The following is a 24,881-nucleotide window of genomic DNA, read 5'->3' on the forward strand; positions in this document are numbered from 1 at the left end:
TTTCCAATAACCGGAAGTGGTACTTTTTCTACTTTGAATTTTTCAAAAGCCTATAACTTGTGTACTGTTTCAGATAGATAAATCAAATTTCACATGTAAGTATAAGATCTAATTCTCTACCTTCTGTTAAATTTTGAGTAATTTCCGTTGATCTGAAGTAGTAATTTACGCTACTTCCGATTTCTCAAAAAATTTATGTAAATTTTTAAAGTACTAATTATATAGCGCACTATTATGCACTTTTTTTTAAATTCGGTGTTCACTTGGTGTGCAATTCTTTTGTCTACGAGATTTTATTCTATTTTTAAAACTTTGAGTATTTAAACTGGGTTAAAAATCATGTCTATAGCCCGGGTTCCCATCCCCTGTTGTTTTATATAAGAATATTCTAGAAAGTTTAGGGGAGATCACTCCCGGTTTATTTTTCTCCGAGAAAGGGTGGGTGCACTTAAGACTTCAGAGGAGAGGACACCGGTTAAAGTAAATATTTTTTTCTTATGTTAATCTTTTTGTATGCGTCCTGCATCCCATCCCCAAGGAGATGCCGGAAAGAAACACTAGTGCTGGCGTGTTTATAATGTATATTAAAATGATTTTGTTTTAAAAATAGAATAGCAAAAAAATATTTTTTTGCACATACAAAACATTTTCTGGCATGTCGAAACATTATTCAGTTAATTTGCTGATAGGTTTTGACACATGCCCGTCGATTTATCTAGCTTTGTTTCTGAAATTATGGGACGGAGTGGCATAGCAGTAGAGAGTTAGACCCGAAATAAAAAGAGTTCAAATCAGGGTTCGTGTCAGTAGAATGTACCGGAGTCTACCCAGCTCTGATGGATACCAAACCAACGTTAGGAAAAGTAAAGGCGGAAGGGCATAGTGCTGACCACCATATCCCTTTATATGCCGAATTCACAGAATCCGATGACCTCTAAGTATTGAAAATCAACTTTATTTATGCAGAGAGTTTTGTGTATAAACAAATAATTGTGCACATATAGACAGCTCGTATTTAAATAATGCAGAAGAAATATTATCAATCCCTAGGGCATTTCTCAGTCGAAAATTTATAAACTTTCATTCAAGAAATAATTTTAAAATACAAATATGAAATTGCAGATATTTATTCATCATTTAACACTATTAAATAAAGTAGATAATATGTAAAAATATAAAAAAATATTTTGTGTAATGTCATGTAACTATATTTGTTTATCTTGTTTATTAAACACAATACATAATTGGATACTATATTATCGATAGAAACGAGCTGTATATAAAAGAGATAATGCTAATTGTAAGTTTTAGTGTGTACATATAAGTTGGTTAGTGTGTTTCTAAGTAGTGTAAACTCATAAAAATAAACTTCAGTTTAAAGAAAAGTTTTGCTATTTTAATTATACAAGAAATTAGATGGGATTATGAATAATTTCAGGTCAACAGTGAATCATGTGCTTTGCTAATGTATACAAAAATTACTGTATAGGTGCTCTTCAGTATCAACCAACAACACAATAAATATTTGTCGCACATATTGTGTGTTAAAAAATTATTGCAGCTTGATAAACCAAAATTTGCAGAGATTTTAAGCTGTAATAAAAGGTAGTTATCATTTTTAAAATAAAATAAGTAATTGTTTAGGTGGTTGAGTTACTGAGTCATCGACCGTATACAATAAATTGTATTTTAGTTTAAAAAAAGCAAATCTAAAGAAAAATCCAAGTTTCGGTAAGGTTAGTCGAAAGAGAAGTCTCAGCTTAGTTTTGAATAAATGCATGAAGCAAGCTTGCAAAGGACACTGCGAAGAACGTTATTTGAAAATGACCTGAACCATCTGAAACGGGGAAAAAAGAATACTATTGCTTTTTAATTAACAAAAACAAAATTATATATATATATGAAAATCATACCTAGACTTATAATTTCAAGCGAAAATGTATTTCTTTTACATATACATTTATTTTATTTAAGCACAGCGATGCCTTTTAGGAGTTGTAATAATTGCATGCATTTTATAATATATAAAACACATTAAAGTAAATTGTATTTGCGTTTTGAGGAAATTCTTAGTTTCAAACAGTATAAGTAGTATTTTAAATGAACAAATATATACATGATCAACAATGTTATTGAACTTCGATCTATTAAATAAAAGTGTATATTGTGGAAATAAACCTATTAAGCAATGTTTATATGAACTAAAATATGAGCATCTATATTATTTGTATAATTTAAGTCCTTTGTTATAAAAAATCGATTTTTAAAAAAGCTTACTGCAGATTGCATTAATGCGTGTTATATTTTTCGCCAAATCTTCGTTGTCTTTGCAGGCATTATTCAAACATTCTCCATAAGTTTCCATGTTTCTAAAAATGTAAAATGCACACCATAATATGTGTCATCGTATTTGTAAAGTTATTTAAAGTACAATGATAATCATTTTAAAAAATTCATAAAAAACTTTTTAATAACAAGCTTTTATGTAATGATGCACTAAAAAGTAGAAAATAAATTATACACTACTATTTAAATTACTATAAAGAAAAGCGTGGGTCACTTTAGTACCTATTGGATACCTTTACTAATATTTGAGAAGAGACCCACGCTTTTGTTCTGTTAAATTAATGTCGCATTTTCTAAATATTAAAAAAACTGTTCTGGGATTGTTGAAAATGCAAAATTTTATATTTTTATCAAAATATGTCACGGCTTTTTAGGGGTGGGGGGGGGGGGGGGGCTCGTTATCCCCTTCTTGATATTGACCGGTTTAGTCACACGAAATGTTAGGCAGTACGTTTTGTAACAGACTTTTTGAAGAAGTTGCAGAAAGGAAACCATAGATCACAGCCGTTTCTTTTGAGGTGCTCCAGGCCTATTTGATTACATGTTTTCTCTTCTAGATGGGTTCAAGTCCCCAGCTAACGAGCCGTTTCTGCCCACACAAGATGAGGGGAGATTGGGGGAACGATATTCAAACTTGGGAGTTTGGGTTATCAGCTATGCGCTCTCCCATTCATATTATTGTTTAAATAACTGAAAAGTATTCATTTAAAATGGCGAAACACAAATATGTGTATTTGTTTGTAAAATACAAGATTTCTAGTTCATGCTGCTGATTGTTATATACTCATATATTTTAAAATATGTTATATTTGCGCAGACCTTTAGCAGAAAATATATACAATAGAAACCCTATAATATAAACCAAAGTCAATTGATTTACTTGCAGACCAGTTCCTTTGTTGTCGAGAGCATCACGCTTGTTTTGTTGAATGTGCAAGCCTCTGTCTTACATGTTAAGGCGAGTATTGCATCCACAGCGTTTTTCTTAACTACTTGTGAGTCATCTTTTTGTTATCAAATCGGAAATATGACAAGAAATTATTGTGTAATTGCATCAAAATAAATTATAATCTAAAAATCAAAATAATTGATTAAACATATAAAAGTATATATACAAATATCTATATAGAAGTATACATAGATATATTTAAATGTATGTACCTGCCTGTCGTTTCTTTCTTGTTGTAGCTGATCGAGAAAATTAAAAAAATTGAAATGTTTTACGTCGGTAAGATTGAAGTTGATAAATATAGTTATAGGGCGTAATATAAAAATACATATGGAATTAAAATAATGGTTAAGAAAATGTTATATATAAGAGGGTGTAACAAAACATTGCAAATTATATACGTTTATATTTATCGTACTGCTTTTATACACCATATAGTTCTATTATAAAGCAGCTACGTTTAGGTTAAAAACAATATTTAAATTCGAGCAACCTATATGTGCACAACTATTTGTAAGTTCCTTAAAACTCGTTGCATAAATTTAGCTCACAAATACTACTGTTTGGGTTTGGGTATCATGTATACACATTGATTGCTTTGCTTTATATTACACTTATACTGGATATGTTGCAGATGGATATAATATCTGCTTACCGCATGGTTTGATTTCTTCATTGATAATGCAATGTTGATTCTTCAGACATGTTAAATACGTGTTGGCTAACCTGTGAAAATGTACACAACGCTCATTATCACATTTATCTCATATGTACGTCTAGTGGTGTCTTAAATACAAACCAAGTAATTGTATGCTAATTAATTTTGAACACACATGCTTTAATTTTACTATGTTCTTTACAATTGTTTACAGAAAAATAATTATAGAACACAAGCAGACCTAGCAATCTTGTTCTAAATGCCAGAATGGCTAAATATATTCTATGCGCTTCATCCACTCTTTATCATTTGTGTATTTGAGTACGTAATACTTGTTTTGTAAAAATCTAATATAGTCAACACTATATATATATATATATATATATATATATATATATATGTATATGTATATATATACGTATATATATATATATATATATATATATATATATATATATATATATATATATATATGTATATGTATATATATACGTATATATATATATATATATATATATATATATATATATATATATATATATATATATATATATATATATATATATATATATATATATATATATATATAGTGAATTTCAAAATGTGTGTTTACGAGTTAAATTATCTATATAGAATTATTTTTTAATCAAAAGATTAGTTGATTATCGAATGATCAATTTCATGAAATAAATACCTATTGCAATGGTAATGGCTGTTGTAATAGTGTTTCTTACCCGCATTGTATATTAAGGTCGGTTTTTTCATCTTTTGCGGCAGTAAATTCTGTTGAGCAATTTTCTAATTTGGTTTCAAGACACTTTTGCGATTGGATGGTATTAACCCCTTCAACTACCGCGCGTAAGACCTGTTCTGTGTACATACACAATTGAAAAATAAACTTTATAAGTTTCATATAAATATATGAAATCAGGTTTTTGATATCTCACAAAAAAAACAATAACTTGAAGCATTTAATCCTCACAACAAAACAAAAATCATAACTATATAATTCATTAGATAACAAGCAGGATGTAGATCTATACTTAATTAAAACTACATCAACAAAATACCTTCTTTCGTCCCTGTTTGAGAAGCTGAAAAAATGTATTCATACAGAAAAAAAAAATTAAAATACACCGAAAATTAATATTTGTGTCTAATTAATTTTATTCTAAATAAATTATTCCAATGCCGTTGCATTTTCATATCATAATAATATTTAATAAAACATATTTTCGGTTGTTTGGTGTTTACAGTCCGTTCTGTATAAATAATTAAAATTAAGAAAAACAACGCGCATACTAAATTTTGTAAGTATTTTTTTAAAACTATTACCCATAGAGACATTTTATTATAACAAAAATAATCATAAGTATAAAATTAATTCCATTTCTCGAAAGATGTATATATTAATATATATATATATATATATATATATATATATATATATATATATATATATATATATATACATATATATATATATATATATATATATATATATATATATATATATATATAATGAAAATTAGGATAACGAACTTTATTAAGTGTTATTTTTTATTAATTATATCAACATGTAACAGGATTATTTCATCAAACTACTGACGTTCCAAATTATTGATTCTATTACAGCTAATACATTTTCATTCGATCGAAAGCTCGTATTTTTATGAATGTTCCACTCAATATTCATACACTATGCCGTGTGCAATTTCATTAATGTTGTCGATACAAATTTTAAATTAAATGATCGACCATAATTGAAACCAAAATTTTATAACAGCTGTACCATTTTTTTAATCAAATGAATTTTCATCAAACTTTTGTTGGACCTTTTTTTTAAGGAAACGTAAAATAGAATTGAAAATAATGTAGCACATTTGCTACACATATATGTCTTACCTACAACCATAGCAATGGTAAGTGAAGCTATAAAAAAAAAGAAATACCTATTAATATTATAAATTTTAAATTATTACTAAACACATAAATAAATTATATATTCATAAACTTATATGCATATATATATATATATATATATATATATATATATATATATATATATATATATATATATATATATATATATATTATATATTCATAAACTTATATGCATATATATATATATATATATATATATATATATATATATATATATATATATATATATATATATATATATATATATATATGTGTGTGTGTGTGTGTGTGCGTGTGTATGTGTTTCAGTGTATGTTTTATAGAAAGTCATGCTTTAATTTTCGAAGGAGACCTAAACTGCATTTGGTAATTATACGAATACTTATGTATAACATAATACACTACCTAGTAGAAAGATGTACATTTTCTTGACTTTAAAAAACCTAGAAAAATAATGATATTATAATTAAGAACAATGTTCAAAAATACTTTCTCACGGTCTGTAGTTTATATAATAATAATATGTCAATATCTTTACCAAGCTACGTGTACTTTCAGCGACATTTGTTAAGTACCATTGAAGCTGAGAAAACTTAAGCAAGACTCGAGCACAGGATGTAGCCTGAGACTTTCAGATTAAGTTTAGCGCTAAACTGAGCTATCCTCTACATATGTATATACTAAAGTATATACTAAATTATATAGAATATATATATATATATATATATATATATATATATATATATATATATATATATATATATATATATATATATATATATATATATATATATATATATATATATATATATATATATATATATGCATAGATATAGTCACCTTGTCACTTATGGATGGCCAGATATACTCAACTACAGCGTCTTTCGCAGTATAAGGCCCTTTATATATTAGTTCTTATCAGCAATTCATGTAAACTACTTACCAGAATGAGATAAGACACAGGGAAATAATTATTTTTATTCTAGATTAAGGCGAAATTAAATCATGATTGGGTGCAAATCGGTTAAAATTTTTAAATTTATTTAAAAAAATACTTCAGCATTTTTAAATTGTATCCATAAATCTACTGCTGAATCTACATTGCAAACTTTTAAATATTGTTTAGTCCGTTTTAAAACAAGCTGAAACAATGCGTAGTGAACATGTCTGTCTGTTTTAGAATGGACGAAAGTCTATCCCTCTGATGGCCAATTCAATCTTGTTACATCATTGTGTAATAGACTCGAATCGTTACATCAGATTTTACATCCAACGGTAAACGACACACTTGTATTTGACATTTTCTCCTTGTAGGGCTTACTTGCAACTGATTAAACATTAGATTAATATTAATATGCAATATTTAATTGTCATTAATTCATTCACGTTTGTACACAGACTTGCTGCTTACATAAATATCTGTCTTAAAACTAGAAGTCATTTACTGGGCAAGTGTCCATTCGGCGTTTGTCGTATTCGGGCAAGTGTCTTTCGGGAAAACGGCCGCTCCCTCTGACCTCGAACATCATAGAAATAAGAAATAAATATATCATTAAATCTACTGTCCAAATGATTGCAATAAGTAACACATTGGCGTGTATTGGGATTTTCTGCTGCCTAAGTGAAGATTTTTTTTTTAAATCTTGACTGCATGGGTTTCGGACCCACAACATTTTAAAATAGCATCCATACACTGTCAACTTTGCCACGCAGCCAGATATTGATAGGAGAAAATACTTTGAGAAAGTAAAATGAAGCCAAATGTTAATTTCAATTAAATTATATCCTAATTTAAACGATTCCATTGCAAAAAAAAATATTAATATCAAATATTCAAGGACTAATATAGTTTAATATAGAAACTTAATTATTTTTAAACATCTTTTTCTTAAAACTAATTAATTTTAGTTTGGCCTACTTTCATTTGACTGTTTGAATCTAGTTTATAGGTAGATCTAGATAACTTTATTGTATACTCAAATTAGAAGAATGTTATCAAAAATTGAAAATAGTGTTGGAACCTAAATAAATAGCAAACAGACGTATCGTTAAATCTATAGCCTACAGAAAATTTAGCTTTATAATGCGTTAAACTGTTGCATAGGATTCATGGTCTTCCATGGCAGCCATGTTTGTTGTGATAATAGGTAAATAAAGTATTTGTTCTGAACTTTTATAAATAACTAGACTACCCGTCATCCCTTGGATCACTGTGGGTTTCGGGGTCATCCTTTAAAAAACATCACGTCTGTCACTCAGAGGCATAGCGACCCTTCCCAGCGCCCGGGGACAAACTTTTCGATTTGAACCCCCCCCCCCCACGCAAGATTTCGATTTGCAACCCCCCCCCCCCCCCCTCAAACTTTTGATGTGCACCCCCCCCCCCACTCAAACTTTCGATTTGCACCCCCCTCAACCTTTCGATTTGCACCCCCCTCAACCTTTCAATTTATTTTTCCAAACCATTTTGACGCCCCAACATATGTCCCCCCCCCGCCCCCCTCCACCTCCCCTTCCCCCCCCCCCCCCCCCCCGCTTCCCCTCCCCCTCCCGCCCCCCCCCCCCCCCTCCTCGCTACGCTACTTCAGTGTCACTTATCGTCACAAAAAACAGACCCCACATTAAAAAATATGTTTTTTATCTTTTAAATACACCGAAAACACCGATTTCGGACTATCCCTTCATATACTGACGTCACAGGTGACCTACCCAACTCTACTTCACCTGCCCAGTGTCCCGCCAAGTCTCAGACAACATGTTTTTATCGTTTAAAAAACAATTCCAGCCGAGCATGTCTCTGACCACACTATCCTTTCATATGCTTAGGACAAAGAAACAGATGAACTCTACTTCACCTGCCCTCTATCCTACCAAGTTCAGATAGGCAACTTTATCATTCACATCTAAAAAAAAAATTGAAAACAAAAATATCATTGACATTGGTCTAGAACCCGTGCCAATTGCATGAGAGCCGACAACTCTACCAACATAGCTATTTACTCTTCACGTCACAAGTGAATTTTTATACTATACTTTGAGTCTCCTTATGAAACTTTCAAATTAAATTTTATCTTAAATTAGCCAAACAAAGATTTATATAAAATAAAGAAGTTCTGAAATTAGCTAGATCTAGATAGAATTATCTAGATCTAGATTCTACGACTCGCTTGCTTAGGTCTTAAGTTTATTTTTTCTTGCTAGATCTAGAATCTAGATCTAGATCTAGATCTAATCATTAGCTACGCTGATAGGCCCGGAGCGAGCATTTCAAAATTACCATATTCCAAACAAAGATTTATATAAAATAATAAAGGTCTAAAATAGTTTAGTATATAGAAAATCGCTTTTATCTAAATCTAGATAGAATTATCTATATTTTAGATCTACGACTGAGCTATATTTAGAATTTACGTTTATAATTTAGCAAAATTCCGGTATAGAAGCAGCGTATGAATCTTAAGCTGCGCAAATACGCCCTGGAGCCAGCACTTCAAAATTTGCATAGTCGAAACAAAGATTTATACAAAATAATAAAGGTCTAAAATATTTTAGTATATAGAAACTCATTATTATCTAAATCTAGATAGAATTATCTATATTCTAGATCTACGACTGGTTTGCTTAAGTCTCGTTTCTTTTTTGGTTTGTATTAAGATCTATAACTAATAAATTTTTGATTTGACCTAGATTTCTAGATTTAGATTCTAGATTCTAGATCTAGATCTATAAATAAATAACTTTCTTGGACAGATTGTAGATCTAGAGAAATTTATTGTAAAACTAAATGAAAAAAGACAGTTGAAAATTGATATAAGTGTTGGAACGTAATAAATACAGCAAACGGACGTATTGTTAAAGTTATGACCGACAGAAAATTAGATTTGATTTGACTTAGATTCTAGATCTAGATCTAGATCTATAAATAACTTTCCTTCGACAGCTGATCTTTAGATCTAGAGAAATTTATTGTAAAACTAAATGAAAAAAGACAGTTTAAAATTGATATAAGTGTTGGAACGTAATAAATACAGCAAACGGACGTATTGTTTAAGTTATAGCCGGCAGAAAATTAGCTTTGTAACGCGTTAAACTTTTGAATGGGCCACAAAGTCTATGATGGAGTCCGCCATTTTTATTGAACCAAAAAGTAAACACATCAAGGGACGTCACTATCCCCACAAAGTTTATTCAAAGTATTAACATTTTTTAAAAAATACGGTTAATTTAACTATGAATAAATCAATAAATTAATTAACGTCTTTAAATACATTTGTGATTAACAGTCTGTCTGCATTAAAAAATTATTCTCTACCTACATACTATTTTACAGCTTTCCACGATAAGTGCAACCATGCGAGATAGTCGATCAGGCAAACAAACAAACAAAAAAATAAATATTCAAACATGTAAACAAACTTGACTTTTAGTAGTATATAGATTGTGAGTTTCTACAAATCAATATATTAATACGTAAATTATCGTCTTTAATTAAATATGCGTGAATAACATTTTTTGGAAAAATGAACATTATCCTCTACATAAATACGTATTTTTCAGTTCTATACATACGCTTTGATCAAGAGGAACAGACAAAAAAAACTATACGAACTTATTACATTTAGTATATATATATATATATATATATATATATATATATATATATATATATATATATATATATATATATATATATATATATATATATATATATATATATATATATATATATATATGTGTGTGTGTGTGTGTGTGTGTGTTTGTATATAATTTTTTTAGGGGGAAGGAGGGGGTGACACCATAATGTGCTGCTGCACTGGAAAACACCCGACCTAGCGACGCCACTGATAATCTGTATATACGTATGCACGACTTTTAAAGGCAGTTTGTATACGCCAATGTAACATTAGGTACACACTACACTGCCGAATTGTTCATATATTTGATTAGAATAAATATTGCATTAATTTAAGATATCTGCACGCAGTTGTTCTGCTTTGCGTAATGATAAAACTTTGCCATTTCTGAATACGGCCTGTAAGTGACGCTCACAGATTTACTACTTGTTTTAATTAAACTTCAGTTGTTTTATGGTTCAGGGTAAACATTTTTATCACACTTTACGTGAGGTTTTGAATTCTAATTCATTTTGAAAAACAAACGAAGGTTTTAATTAATATGTCCCTGTTGAAAAGTTAAGATTAGTTAAGATTAGTTTAATATAGGCCTCCTGCCGTATACAATGGCTTCTGAACGTGACGAATCGCTAGTTTTCATGGTTCCTCCAACTCAATTACAAAAACTCTGATTAGGTAAAATTTTTATGCTGAGATAAGTTGTGATCGTGTCTTTCGTCATTGAAATGAATGTCCTTACAATGCTATGTACACCTTGTTAATCTCAATTGTTTTGTATTCATTCAGTTTAGACGTAAACGATTTTCATTAAAACAGTCGTGAGTTTGTTTGTGATGAGAGGACAATAACACCCAAAAATATAACAAGTAAAATTTAACATGAAATTATACATTAAATAAGTAGACTACGTTCAGTTAAAAATGATGGATATTGTATAAATTCGAAATGTAAATGTTATAGTTAATTTAAATCAGTGCTAAAAACCAAACAAAATTCCAATTGTAAAAATTAGTCCGTATTGTTAAAACTTATAATACATATTTTCAAAAGGACCAAATGTTCCCAAATGTTTTAAACTACTTAACAGAGTAACATATCTAATTTTTCTAAACAACGTAAGCGTATATTAAACGGGAACTTTATTTATCGTTGTGTAAAAAGTGCTTTGTTTCAATTCAATACTTTACTAATTATTTTTTTGTTGTGAAAGTGAAGGAATTCATGATACTATATTAGAAACATATTTTCATAAATATATAAGTATATATATAAGTATATATATAAGTATATATACTTATATATATATATATATATATATATATATATATATATATATATATATATATATATATATATATATATATATATATATATACTCCATGCATATATTAACTCTAGCTTTTCAACTTCAGAGAGTGTTTGCTCGTTGGGTAAAAGGCGGGCTTTCAGGTCTAACAACCCTTGCAACACACCAGGGCTGTTATTGCCTTACCCTAACCTTTACACAACTACCCGTATTGTAACCACCCTCACCTCCACAATGCTATGAAATTTTCAATATCCGAAGTTTCATTTGTTTATCTGTTTGCGAACACAACTGCTGGAGAGAAGAGAAAACAATTTTTTGTTGAAATGAATGTTTAAAGAAACTACTCATGCAACGAGTTTAAAAACAAAACATGCAGGTAAGTTGTTGTTTTACTGTATATATATATATATATATATATATATATATATATATATATATATATATATATATATATATATAATATATATATATATATATATATATATATATAATATATATATATATATATACATATATATATATATATATATATATATATATATATATATATATATATATATATTATATATATATATATATAATATATATTATATATATATATATATATATATATATATATATATATATATATATATATATATATATATATATATATATATATATATATATATATATATATATATATATATATATATATATATATATATAGGCCTATACGCAAGCGTCATAGTTGTAGTTGCAATGTAGTTTTGGGATGATACATTATAAAAGAAATCTAAACGTTAAAAGTAAATGATTACTAAGATATTTTATTGTAATATTCTTATGTTAATTCAGAATTTTTCAAATCCAATATATAAAGTTCAATTCTGAATGTTTGTATGTTTGTAATCGAGGATTAAAACAAGGAGAAAAAACAAATAAAACGATACCTCGATGGATTAAAGTGTTAGATTATTAAAGTTCTCACGGTCTAAATTTATGAGTTAAAAATTACTATTGAAAGTCTTTCAAAACACTTTTCATTTTATAAGCTAAGAAAAATAATTATATATATATATATATATATATATATATATATATATATATATATATATATATATATATATATATATACATATTATACGTATGTTAATAAATCCGTCGAAAATATCATATTACAATGAAAACAAATGGAAACATTATTTTTAAGCAAATAGTCGTGTGTAGTTAATAATGTAGGTAAAAATGCCCCCGGTATTCCATTATTAAAATTATTGAATCCAATTGATATTTAGACAGTGGTAGTTAGGTTTCATTGATATTCTCATGGAACTAAATCAATCTTTGTGATCATTAAAATGGAAATCGTTTGAAAGTAAATATTTTGTCCGCAAAATTCAATAAAACCTCGCTGTCCTTGTTCAGGTTTAACAATGCTAAAAACACGGTTTGTCAATCCCCAATTGAAAATATGGTCTATAATTTTAAGCCTTCATCTTGTAACAGCTCTATGGCCAGTAGACTTCAGAATTATGTGTGTTTTATTCTAAAATCAAACAAAAAAAAACAGCCGCTGGGATATGACCTTGGGGTGAGTGTTACTCACGGGTGCTAATCAATCGCACGTGAAATCTATTTGCGCCACACAAAGGTAAACTGGACCAAGATATTTGGACATCAGGTACAATCATACTTGTCGTTCTTGGTTGGTTACAAATGATGTTAAGCATCGGACTTATACAGCCTTATGTCTTTCTTTATTCGTTCATCCGTGATTTAATATCGAATTAAATTGTAAGATGAATAGACTATATCAGAGGAACAGATTTACTTTGTTATACCTATTATGGACTGCAAGTATGTGAATTTATTTTTACTTATAAATATTTGTATACATACAAATATATATATATATATATATATATATATATATATATATATATATATATATATATATATATATATATATATATATATATATATATATATTATATATATATATATATATATATATATATATATATATATATATATGTATATATAAATATATATATTGTATTTATATGTTGAGTATGTACACTAGACAATTGTTTAAACAGAATTAGCATCTTAATTCTTTCACGTTAATCCCCAAGACACATAAGGCAGATGAAGCAGAGTTCATTTGCTTCAATGAATACACAATGAAGGTAAGATTGGTAAGAACAATGCCCAGTCGACTATGTTTCCATAACGTAAGCCAGATATTCCTCTTAGCTGGGTGGACAGTTACGTCTAGCGGTCCCAAACCCGGAATCCGAACTCGAGACTTTCACCTAGCAGTTGTACTCTACTATCCACCTACATCGTAGAATTAACAAAATTCCCTTGTAAAAAGTAAACATTAAAGTGACATATTCAAGTAAAAACTGTATTTTAATTTATTTTATTTAACTTAGTCCAGGCATCCTGTCAGAGGTCCACCTTGTCAAATTACAAAAAGTCCACCAGCCCAGTGACCTCTGGAGGTCCCGTGCGACTCAACAGCGGCTGGACAGTGAGGTCATTATCCAACTGTGCGGTCACGTGCCAAGCCAAACACCCACCCTGCTACACCTTCATGTACAACAAAACCACCCGTCTCTGTACACCTGGCTCCATCATCAGCTCAAACAACCCGCCGCCTACGTCATCAGAAGGCGCGCTCTACGTCCGGTCCCTCTCCTGTGACGTCAACAGCGGGTTTTCCCTCGTGACGTACAACACAACAACTGCTTGCTTGCACGTGCGCAGGGATATCGCGCGCAACTACACCCAGGCCGTCGCACTCTGCCAGGCCGAGAACGCTTTTTTAATTTCGTTAAAAACTGAAGAGAAAATTAAACTTTTACACCAGACAACTTACGGCGCTGATTTGTGGGTGGGTTGTAATGATATGGTGAATGAAGGTTCCTTTGTTTGGATGGAAGATGGGACCCCCGCGACGAATTTCTGGCTCCCTGGATACCCAAGTGCTACCACCGATAAATATGATTGTTGTGTGTACTACACGAACAACATGGCTCTCGCTGATCAAACATGCAGCACGCCATATTCTTTTGTCTGCGAACAAAGTCTGTTTTAACTTTTTTCTTTATTGTTCACTTTTTATTAAGTTGGATATTATTGTTTTATATCAGTTTCGTTAAAAAAAACATTCTAGAAAATGAAATTTTCTAATTTAGGCCTACATATTACTGTTCTAATAATAGATGCTTATTTAAATAAAACAAAATATTAAATCTGTGTTCCTGATTATAAACTGATTTCATACATGTTGCTAATGAAGTCTAATTTCAATATATTGTCAAAGCTCTGTGTGGCCCTCAGTCTGGTTCGAACGCAAAACATTCTTTTAAAAATAATTCGCTGTTCCATCCGACTACACCGTAAGTTAACACATTCATGGTTTTAAGTAACTTAAAGAATTACGAATATCACAAAATGTTAATATACGGCTCACAGATAACTAGACTTTTTTAGTTAATTAAAAAGAATAATTTGTACACCATAGCTGTTTAAGGTACATGTTAACATAGAATAAATATACTGACACATAGAAGGCTTATCTAAGTTACCCTGTCTTGTTGGAGTAGCCGCCCTTTTAACAATTCAGTTTTCTTTGTAATGCGTGAATATTCTGATTTTAATTAGATATCCGGAAACTCATAAATGACTATTTGTGGAATAAATTATTAATAATCCATGGATAATATTTTTATTGTGTCATACAATCTTTTTTAATTAATTATTGCTATTTTTCAGTATTTAATTTTTTTTTTAAATAAATACACAACAAAATAAAAAAATACAAAAAAACGTAGAATTCTTATTTATTACTTCCACAGATAAAAAAAACAGCAAATATTCAATGTGTTGAAGACATTTAGCCTTTGATATTAATCTAATAAAATGTATTTAATACTCTATACCTTTAAACGTTAAATGCCTTTAAACGCTTCCCTAAACTATTGATTATTTTTTCTATAAACCCTAACCGATAAAAACTTTAATGTTAACTTTTCAGACCTGACGCTATATGTGACGGATGAAGTAGAGTTTCTCATGTTTCTGTAACCTCAGCATATATTGTGGTTAGTTCTTATCCCAGCCACCTGTCAGCTACCCTAGGAGAATTCAGTAAACCTTAAGGGGTACTTAATTTTACTATAAACTGTTCAATACAATTTGTGATCATACCTAAAACAGGTAAATGGTCAATTTCACGCACAATAATTTTATTTTTATTTTCCTTGTAATGCCAATCTCAAAGATTGAGGTTAATCTTGACTATATTTGGCAAAAACGAAAAGTAACTAACAAAACCAAATATTTTAACCAAGCATGAAGACTACACTACACTACTTTACACTACACTACACTACGCTACGCTACGCTACACTACGCTACACTACACTACACTACGCTACACTACGCTACGCTACAATACGCTACGCTACACTACACTACACTACACTACACACACTAGCCATAAACTATGCAAACGTATTCGGACACATACACATACACATACACATACGCATACGCATACGCATACGCATACACATACACATACACATACACATACACATACACATACACATTCACATACACATACACATACACATACACATACACATACACATACACATACACATACACATACACATACACATACACATACACATACACATACACATACACATACACATACACATACACATACACATACACATACACATACACATACACATACACATACACATACACATACACATACACATACACATACACATACACATACACATACACATACACATACACATACACATACACATACACATACACATACACATACACATACACATACACATACACATACACATACACATACACATACACATACACATACACATACACATACACATACACATACACATACACATACACATACACATACACATACACATACACATACACATACACATACACATACACATACACATACACATACACATACACATACACATACACATACACATACACATACACATACACATACACATACACATACACATACACATACACATACACATACACATACACATACACATACACATACACATACACATACACATACACATACACATACACATACACATACACATACACATACACATACACATACACATTAAATTTTTTACAGAAAAGAAATTACAATCTTTCTCCGTTCTATAATCCGATCATTAAAACACTACGTAAATAAAAGATCACGTTTAGAATATTTTATCAATCGAACAGAAGTGCCGCTCACGCGGTTAAAGTGATTGTCAACCAATACACCTTTTATTGGAATATCGATCTCCTAATGTTGATATTGACTGTGGATTATTGATCCCCTTCTGTTGATATAGACTGTGGAATATTGACGTACGGTACTCACGGCCCAATAGAACTACCAAACAATCAGTTGTTACTGCCTTTTGATGAATTGAGTTGTATGTATAGCTAAGTTAGGTTGTAACAAATCATGTTTTGGTTTCCTTTACAAAATATAGATCAGCTAAACATTTAAATGTAAAGTCCCTATTTTGGCCTAGCGATCCACTGGACAGATGTGGTACAGTTAAAATGATTCTTGACCAGGTAATATGAAGAGATAGTGTGTTCAGCACTATTTTCCAGTTATCTTTACTTTCCCAAACTTAAGTCTGGTACCCATTAGAGCTGGGTGGACTCAAGGACGTTCTACAGTCACAATTCCAAACCGAGATCCAAACTTGAGACAATCGGGCTGGTAGCCAAACGCTCTACCATTCGACCAAGCTCATATAAATCATTTGTTTTATCCATATTATTTTCTACAATATAGGCCTACTATCAAAAAATGTATTTTTAGCACACTGATTAAATCAATACCGTCTGCTTTCTCTAGATTTAACTACAATTGTGCATAGTGTAATTTTGAACAATCTTGTCAAAAAGATTAATAAGGGTTCCCGACTCACCACATAGATTCAATTTTTTAATACTCTTACTCATGATTTTTAACAATAAAGTTATATTAAAGTTTTATTAGTTATAACTAATTTTAAGAAAAACTTGATTTAAGAAAACAAAATGTTAAAAAATAACGCAGTAGTTTAAAAAAATGGTTTCTTTAACCTTATTTATTGAAACAGTGAAAGGTTGAAGGTGAAATCTGGTCTAGTGTCCTTTGTTTCTGCTTTTTAAATCAAGTATTGGAATGGATTTCCTCCAACATATGTACGTATTACGAGTCAAATTTGTATGCGCCATTGTGTTAGGGAGTGTGCTCCATATAGAGCAAGTTCGTGGAGTGAGTTGGGCGTAGTCAAAGAAATGAAATACTTATTTACTTCATCGTTATCATCGCATTATTGTATGATAAAAGTAAATTAAAGATGTAAATCACACAACATAGGGGAACACATTTTGCTGAACACATTTCAACAAACTATGTTGTTTGTTGAACACCCTACAATCATGAGCAAACCTTGATCTAACACCAGTACTAAAGTAGACTGATACTTATCAGCAAAACCACGATCTAACCCATGATCAAATAACGCGAGAACTGAAACAAAATGGCCAAATATGTAAATCTTTGATCTGTAATTGATAACAAAGAATAATATATGTTTCCTCTTGTAAATAAGTAATAATTATTGTTCTTGTCTTGTATAAGCGACTACCTCTCCTTGTTGTGAACATGCATTTTTACTTTAAGCCTGCACTAACCTTTAACCTTATTATCGACTTCATTCATTCCATTATAGATGAGCAAGTTGGACCACATTAAAATACAACTCACATTTTAGTGCATGCAATCAACTACACAATATACAAACAAATGTAATGTAGAAACTGAACCGCTTGAATTTCCGAATAAGACTTGTATTAAACAAAAAGCACTCTATAATCGAAACGTAGTGCTCTGTGTTCATACATTAAATATGCAGAGCGAACAATGCACATTCAAGTTAGCAGACGTATTGTTCCTGTTAGTTTTACCTTAACTTTTAAATTATTTTAACTAAAGAACCAGCAGGGATCTATCGGAATAACTACATTACTTATCAACTCATTTTACTTTGAGTATTGATCTATCTCGGGTCTAGTTTTATTATGACGGTCGGGCCCCGGAGTTAGTGATTTATAATTTATCCGTAATTTTACTTCTTGTGTAAAGATCGGGGTTTTGTAAAGCATTGACCTACGTCTGTCACTATGATGTCTAGTAGCATTACAGTAGTTGGCTATACATACCCGATGTGATTACTCAAGGTAGTTAGCTACAGATGTGAATACTCAAACAGTTAGTTAGCTTCAGATGTGAATACTCAAACAGTTAGTTAGCTTCAGATGTGAATACTCAAACAGTTAGGTCGAGATGTGAATACTCAAACAGGTATTAGCTACAGAAGTGAATACTCAAACAGTTAGCTAGAGATGTGAATACTCAAACAGGTATTAGCTACACATGTGAATACTGAAACTTTACAGTTAAAACTGAAGTGACATAAGTTTAATCTGACATTAACAATTTGACAAGAATTTCTGAATTGGATAACATAAAACATGATTTATTGTTGAGTTAGTCATTAGTCGTAATTACTTCCCAGATTGACACTATTTTAAACAAATGTTATTACTACAGGCAGATGATTACAATACAATAACGTTTATTTCTTAGTCACAGATAAGTGATAATATATTTTCACTAACATTATTCATTGACAAGATTTGTTTGCAACATTGCATCAGCGATAATTTTTATTATGAAGATAAGTATTAACACATGGAATATTGAGGTAATTCTTTTATAAATGAAAACTATAAAATAATAACCCAATGATTATAAAGAGATTCACCGACGAAGACTACAATTGCAAAATTCTAATGGAGATTCGTATTTCTATTTTTCGCGTTGCTGGTCTTTATGTGGCATTGAGTAAGTATATTCTGATTATAATTTTGCTATAGCGTATATATATATATATATATATATATATATATATATATATATATATATATATATATATATATATATATATATATATATATATATATATATATGAGCTATTTAAGATTAATATTCTAGCACATGCTTGTTTGGACTTGCTAATTTATACCTTATGTTTAAAGTGCCATCTTTTAAATCCTTGTTTAAATGCATAATTTGACATTAATTACGCAGACATTATTTAATATCATTTATGTATAGTAGTTCATTATGAATGATTAAAAGAATATTGTCGATTTTAAAAAAAAAAATTAGCAAGCTGAACATAAATATTTCATCTTAAAATATTGACATAGCATTATTAGTAAAGTAAAGATCCCCTCCTCGAATATTACGCTCTATAGGGCAGCAAAATAAAGTTCGAAATTTTCTGTCACCTCAGCATACCATGGTAGACGCTTTTCTGACTTGAATACGGATTCGAACACGAGGCTGTCGGGGTAGCAGTCTAGAGCTCTACACCTATGCCACTCCGCATACATTCTAAATCCGTACATAATTAATAGTCAACCTAGTCTACATTTAAGCAACAAAGTCTTTAATTAAATTAATATTCCATTTGATGTATAAAAACAGCCGCATCTTTAAATTTATGTATTTCCATCACCAGCCTTCTCGATGTCGGCGACGGCTACTCCTTTCAACGAATCCATCTACCATCTGCACGACAAACAGGACCCATCCCTCCCCGTCATAACGATGGGCAACGGCTGGACCGACCGTTCCCTCCCCTTGTGTACCAGCACCTGCCTCGTCCAACACCCACCCTGCCACGCCTTCATCTACAACAAATCCACACGTCTTTGCACACCGGGCGCCTACGCCAGCTCAGCGGAAATTCCCGCATCTTCAGTTGAAGGGAACCTCTACGTAAAACACGTTCACTGCGATACATCAGCTGGGTTTAAAATTGTCACATACAACCACACTACTCTCTGTCTTTACTTGGTATTCACTAACGCGTCGTATACAATAGCAGAATCTACGTGTATTTCAAGTAACGGTTTTTTAGCAACCGCGGACACAAGAGATAAAGTCAGGCTGATTAGTTCTTTAGCGCCTGGCGGTAGTATTTGGGTGGGGTGCAACGATAGGGGGGTGGAGGGGACATTTGTGTGGGTGGAGGACGGGTCGTGGGTGGACCTGAATCACACGGACATATTTCGTGCGGGTGAGCCAAACAACAACAACGGTGATGAGGATTGCTGCATGGTATTTACATCTGATTCAGACAGCTGGGTCAACGACATGGGATGCGATTTTGAAATGTTGTTTGTTTGTGAACAGAAAATGTAGCCAATATTAATTGTCAGAATATTATTTGGTCAGTCAAGGCTGGTGCGATTTTTTTTTTAAATTTGTTTTGTTTTGTTTATGTAAACATTTTAGGCTCATACATAAATTATGTTGATTAATGAGTTACAATACACGAATTGAACTTCAAACCAATTAAACTCTTAATAAAATAAAAATTAAACAAAAATCCTTGTTTGCATTTTTTTGGTTGTTGTAGTGTATTAAAAGTAAGCATTTTAATGTCAATATTCAAACTGAACTTTACTGGCATGTTTTATATTAACAGCATACTATTTTCCAGTGAATATTACTAAAGTACACATGTTATGAAAGAAAACAAAATACGCGAGTTATATCAGATAAGAGGATATATGCATATATATATATATAATATATAATATATAATATATATATATATATATATATATATATATATATATATATATATATAAATATAATCTTTATATTAATTATAAATATATATATTAATTATAAATATATATATTAATTATAAATATATATATATATATATATATATATATATATATATATATATATATACATATATATATATATATATATATATATAATCTTTATATTAATTATATATATATATATATATATTAATTATAAATATATATATATATATATATATATATATATATATATATATATATATATATATATATATATATATATAATCTTTATATTAATTATAGGGGACTAAAAAAGTACCAAGTAAAGACTTGATGTCCATCAAGGGAAAGAAATCAATTTAACCCACCCAGGCTTTGACTTACTTTTAATTTGTTAAAAAAAAAAACCAACAGCATCCTAGAGAACAATGCCATTGAAAATCGTTGACTTGTAATGGGACGTTAAAAGATTAATGAGAGGTTTCAGACAACGTTAATTTCCGAATACAACACGTTATTTTTGGCTCAGTCAACTTTACATCATTTGTAGTGGGAAGGAGAAGGAGGGGAGGGTGCTTTTTATGTAAGCCGTTATATACAAAACTATATATATATATACATATATACATACAATATGATATATATATATATACATATATATATAATATATATATATATATATATATATATATATATATATATATATATATATATATATGACTGGGATGTAGTTCAAAATGTGAATTACTAACGTACTCTGAAACACCAACATAATGCTTAAGTAGGTTACAATAAATTATCACACTAAATAAAGTTCGGCCAATAAACGTATGCTACTTCATATAAAAATTAAAAATTTAAATCTTTTTACTTTCTCGTATATATGAAGTATAGAGAAATTCTTGTTTTATAATGATATCTTTGAAACAAGTTTCGTATCGAGATTGACGTTTATTTCTACTAATGAAACGGGAGTGATCTCCCATAAATTTTCTCGAATATTCTTATATAAAACGACAGGGGATGGGAATTCGAGATATAGACATGATTTTTAATCCATTTTAAATACTTAAACTTTATAAAATAAAATAAAATCTTGTAGAAAAAAGAATTGCACACCAAGTGAATGCCAAATAAAATGAGCATAATAGTGCGCAATATTATTAGTACTTTATAAATTTACATTAGTTTTTTGAGAAATCGGAAATAGCGTAAATTACTACTTCCGATCACCGGAAATTACTCAAAATTTGATAGAAGGTAGAGAATTACTTACATATGAAATTTCATTTATCTATCTGAAATAGTACTCAAGTTATAGGCTTTTGAATAGTTCAAACTAGAAAAAGTATCACTTCCGGTTATCGGAAATCGCTTAAAAGTGTATACGGATTTACTATTTTAATAAAATACTTATATATGAAATTTCATCAATCTATGCTGTAGTTACTCACGCTGGTATCTAGTGTTAGCAGCAACTGCACCGACCCAACACACTCAAGGGGCATAACCACAATATATAAACGTAATACAAAGGACGTCATCTCACACGACACTAACAATAAACAGCAAGACCTAAAGTAACAGTCGCTGTTTTGTTATTTATTTTTATAAATGTTCATCTCACACAACTCTTTCTGTAGGTTTTTAAAGTGCCCAATGTTTAATTAAAAACTAGTTCTTGTGTTCAAACGCCGATTTTGTTTCTGTTGTTTTCACGACTATTTGTCCCGAAGGTCACAGTTGTTTAAATATGCGGGACAATGGTTTGCTATTGGTACGGAGACGGGTTCTATGGCTAAAGTAAAGGGACACAAGTCTGATTAAACAGAAAGATGTTGCAGTCAAGTTAGTAGAAGTATCTTCATCAAAATGTTGCTGCCTGTGTCTTTTTCCGCTATCTTTGTATGTAAGTACCACATTTTTATCAGTTTATTGTCTTGTAAAAATATGAAAGTACGTGTGAGCACTTATCTCTCTTCCTCTCTGCTAGTCACATATTTTTCAAGGCTATATCACCATCTTTAATAATATATGGAGAACTTAAAGATACGGACTTTTGTTAAAAATAATATTTAGGATAGGATGTATTACATTTATTAACTAAAATTTTGGGACTCGCAAGAAGAGTTAAGCTTGCAGCAAATACCTAACTATAAAATAGAGTATAGTTCAGATAAAATAACATCTATATAATTAGCTTTGGTGTATTGTTTATCAATCTGCCCTTACTTGTATTGTAACACAATGGGTACAAGCCTAAAAATTATCGTGACTAAAATTTTAAGGTTCAAGACTTTCAATGACACATAAGGGGTCGGCGTAGTCGAGTCGGTAAAGTTCATGGTTGCTAAACCGAAAAGTCCCGAGTTCGAACCCTCGGGCAGATGAGGCTCGTTAGCTGGGGACAGCCACTCTTCTGGGAGAGACAAATCCAAAATCAAACAACTGCTGCCTTGTAGATTGTTCTTGGTTGGACAAAGGCTATGGAAGCAAATCCAAAAAGAAAAGCAGGCTGAAATCGGCCTCAATGGCACATAACCAGTTGACACGTGATCCTTAATTGTGATGGAAGCATGGTCAAGTCGGCAAAAGCTCATGGGTGATAGATTCGAAAAAAGTCTCGAGTTCAAACCCTCTGGCATATAAGGCTCGATCCCTCCCAACACTAAAAATTAAGAACGAAGAAGAAGAATAAGAATAACCCTACATTTTAATGTATAGATTTTTCTTAAATTATGTAATTTAGTATTTTTACAATGTGCGTGTATGCTATATTTTTCTCTAATGAACAGATGTTGTGGTAACAGAACCAGCAAGTACTTCGGACCAGTCATCTTACAACCTGTACACAAACCAGGATACAACCCTGAGTCCTGTCCGACCAGGCACAAGCTGGTCCGACAGGTCACGTCTGTCATGCATCAACGCGTGCTTAACAAAACACCCGCCATGCTTGGCTGTCATGTACAACAAGTCGACCAAACTTTGCACACCGGGATCCTACATGAGCACTGCGGGAATTCCCACATCGACCACTGAAGGCAATCTGTACCTCAAGCGCACTAGCTGCAACACATCTGACGGCTTTCAACCAGTGACTCTCAACGCCATCATGGCTTGTCTTAAAGTCTTCTCCACGGCGCTATCTTACCCAGAAGCTGAATCGACCTGCACGACAAGCGGAGGATTTCTCGCAAGCGCTAAAACATTAGAAAAAGTTAGACTTATCGGTTCATTAGCGCCAAGCAGCGAACTCTGGATTGGGTGTAACGATCGCGCCGCTGAAGGAACGTTTGTGTG

General features: G+C 30.7%; 1 protein-coding gene across 1 annotated transcript; it reads right to left on the bottom strand.

Moving 5' to 3' along the window:
• Positions 1 to 1,111: 1,111 nt before the first annotated feature.
• Positions 1,112 to 6,745, bottom strand: LOC131956135 (uncharacterized). The gene is made up of 10 exons (XM_059320558.1): positions 6,717 to 6,745; positions 6,282 to 6,319; positions 5,859 to 5,885; positions 5,024 to 5,047; positions 4,688 to 4,823; positions 3,951 to 4,021; positions 3,508 to 3,534; positions 3,227 to 3,350; positions 2,278 to 2,369; positions 1,112 to 1,837 (listed from the first exon to the last, which is right to left on the bottom strand). The coding sequence occupies exons 2-10, from the start codon at positions 6,298 to 6,300 to the stop codon at positions 1,761 to 1,763; spliced, it is 597 nt and encodes a 198-aa protein (XP_059176541.1). The 5' UTR covers positions 6,301 to 6,319; positions 6,717 to 6,745; the 3' UTR covers positions 1,112 to 1,760.
• Between the last annotated feature and the right edge of the window lie 18,136 nt (positions 6,746 to 24,881).

Source organism: Physella acuta, unplaced genomic scaffold, assembly GCF_028476545.2.
Source record: "Physella acuta isolate Inbredline_101_S28 unplaced genomic scaffold, ASM2847654v3 ptg001129l, whole genome shotgun sequence".
NCBI lineage: Eukaryota > Metazoa > Mollusca > Gastropoda > Physidae > Physella > Physella acuta.

What these genes read in the sequence shown, in the direction of transcription:
- LOC131956135 (XM_059320558.1), bottom strand. An exon ending in TACCATTGCTATGGTTGTAG is followed by an intron (nt 5,048 to 5,858) that starts GTAAGACATATA and finishes ACATTTTTTCAG; the next exon opens with CTTCTCAAACAGGGACGAAA. An exon ending in GACCTTAATATACAATGCGG is followed by an intron (nt 4,022 to 4,687) that starts GTAAGAAACACT and finishes ACATTTTCACAG; the next exon opens with GTTAGCCAACACGTATTTAA.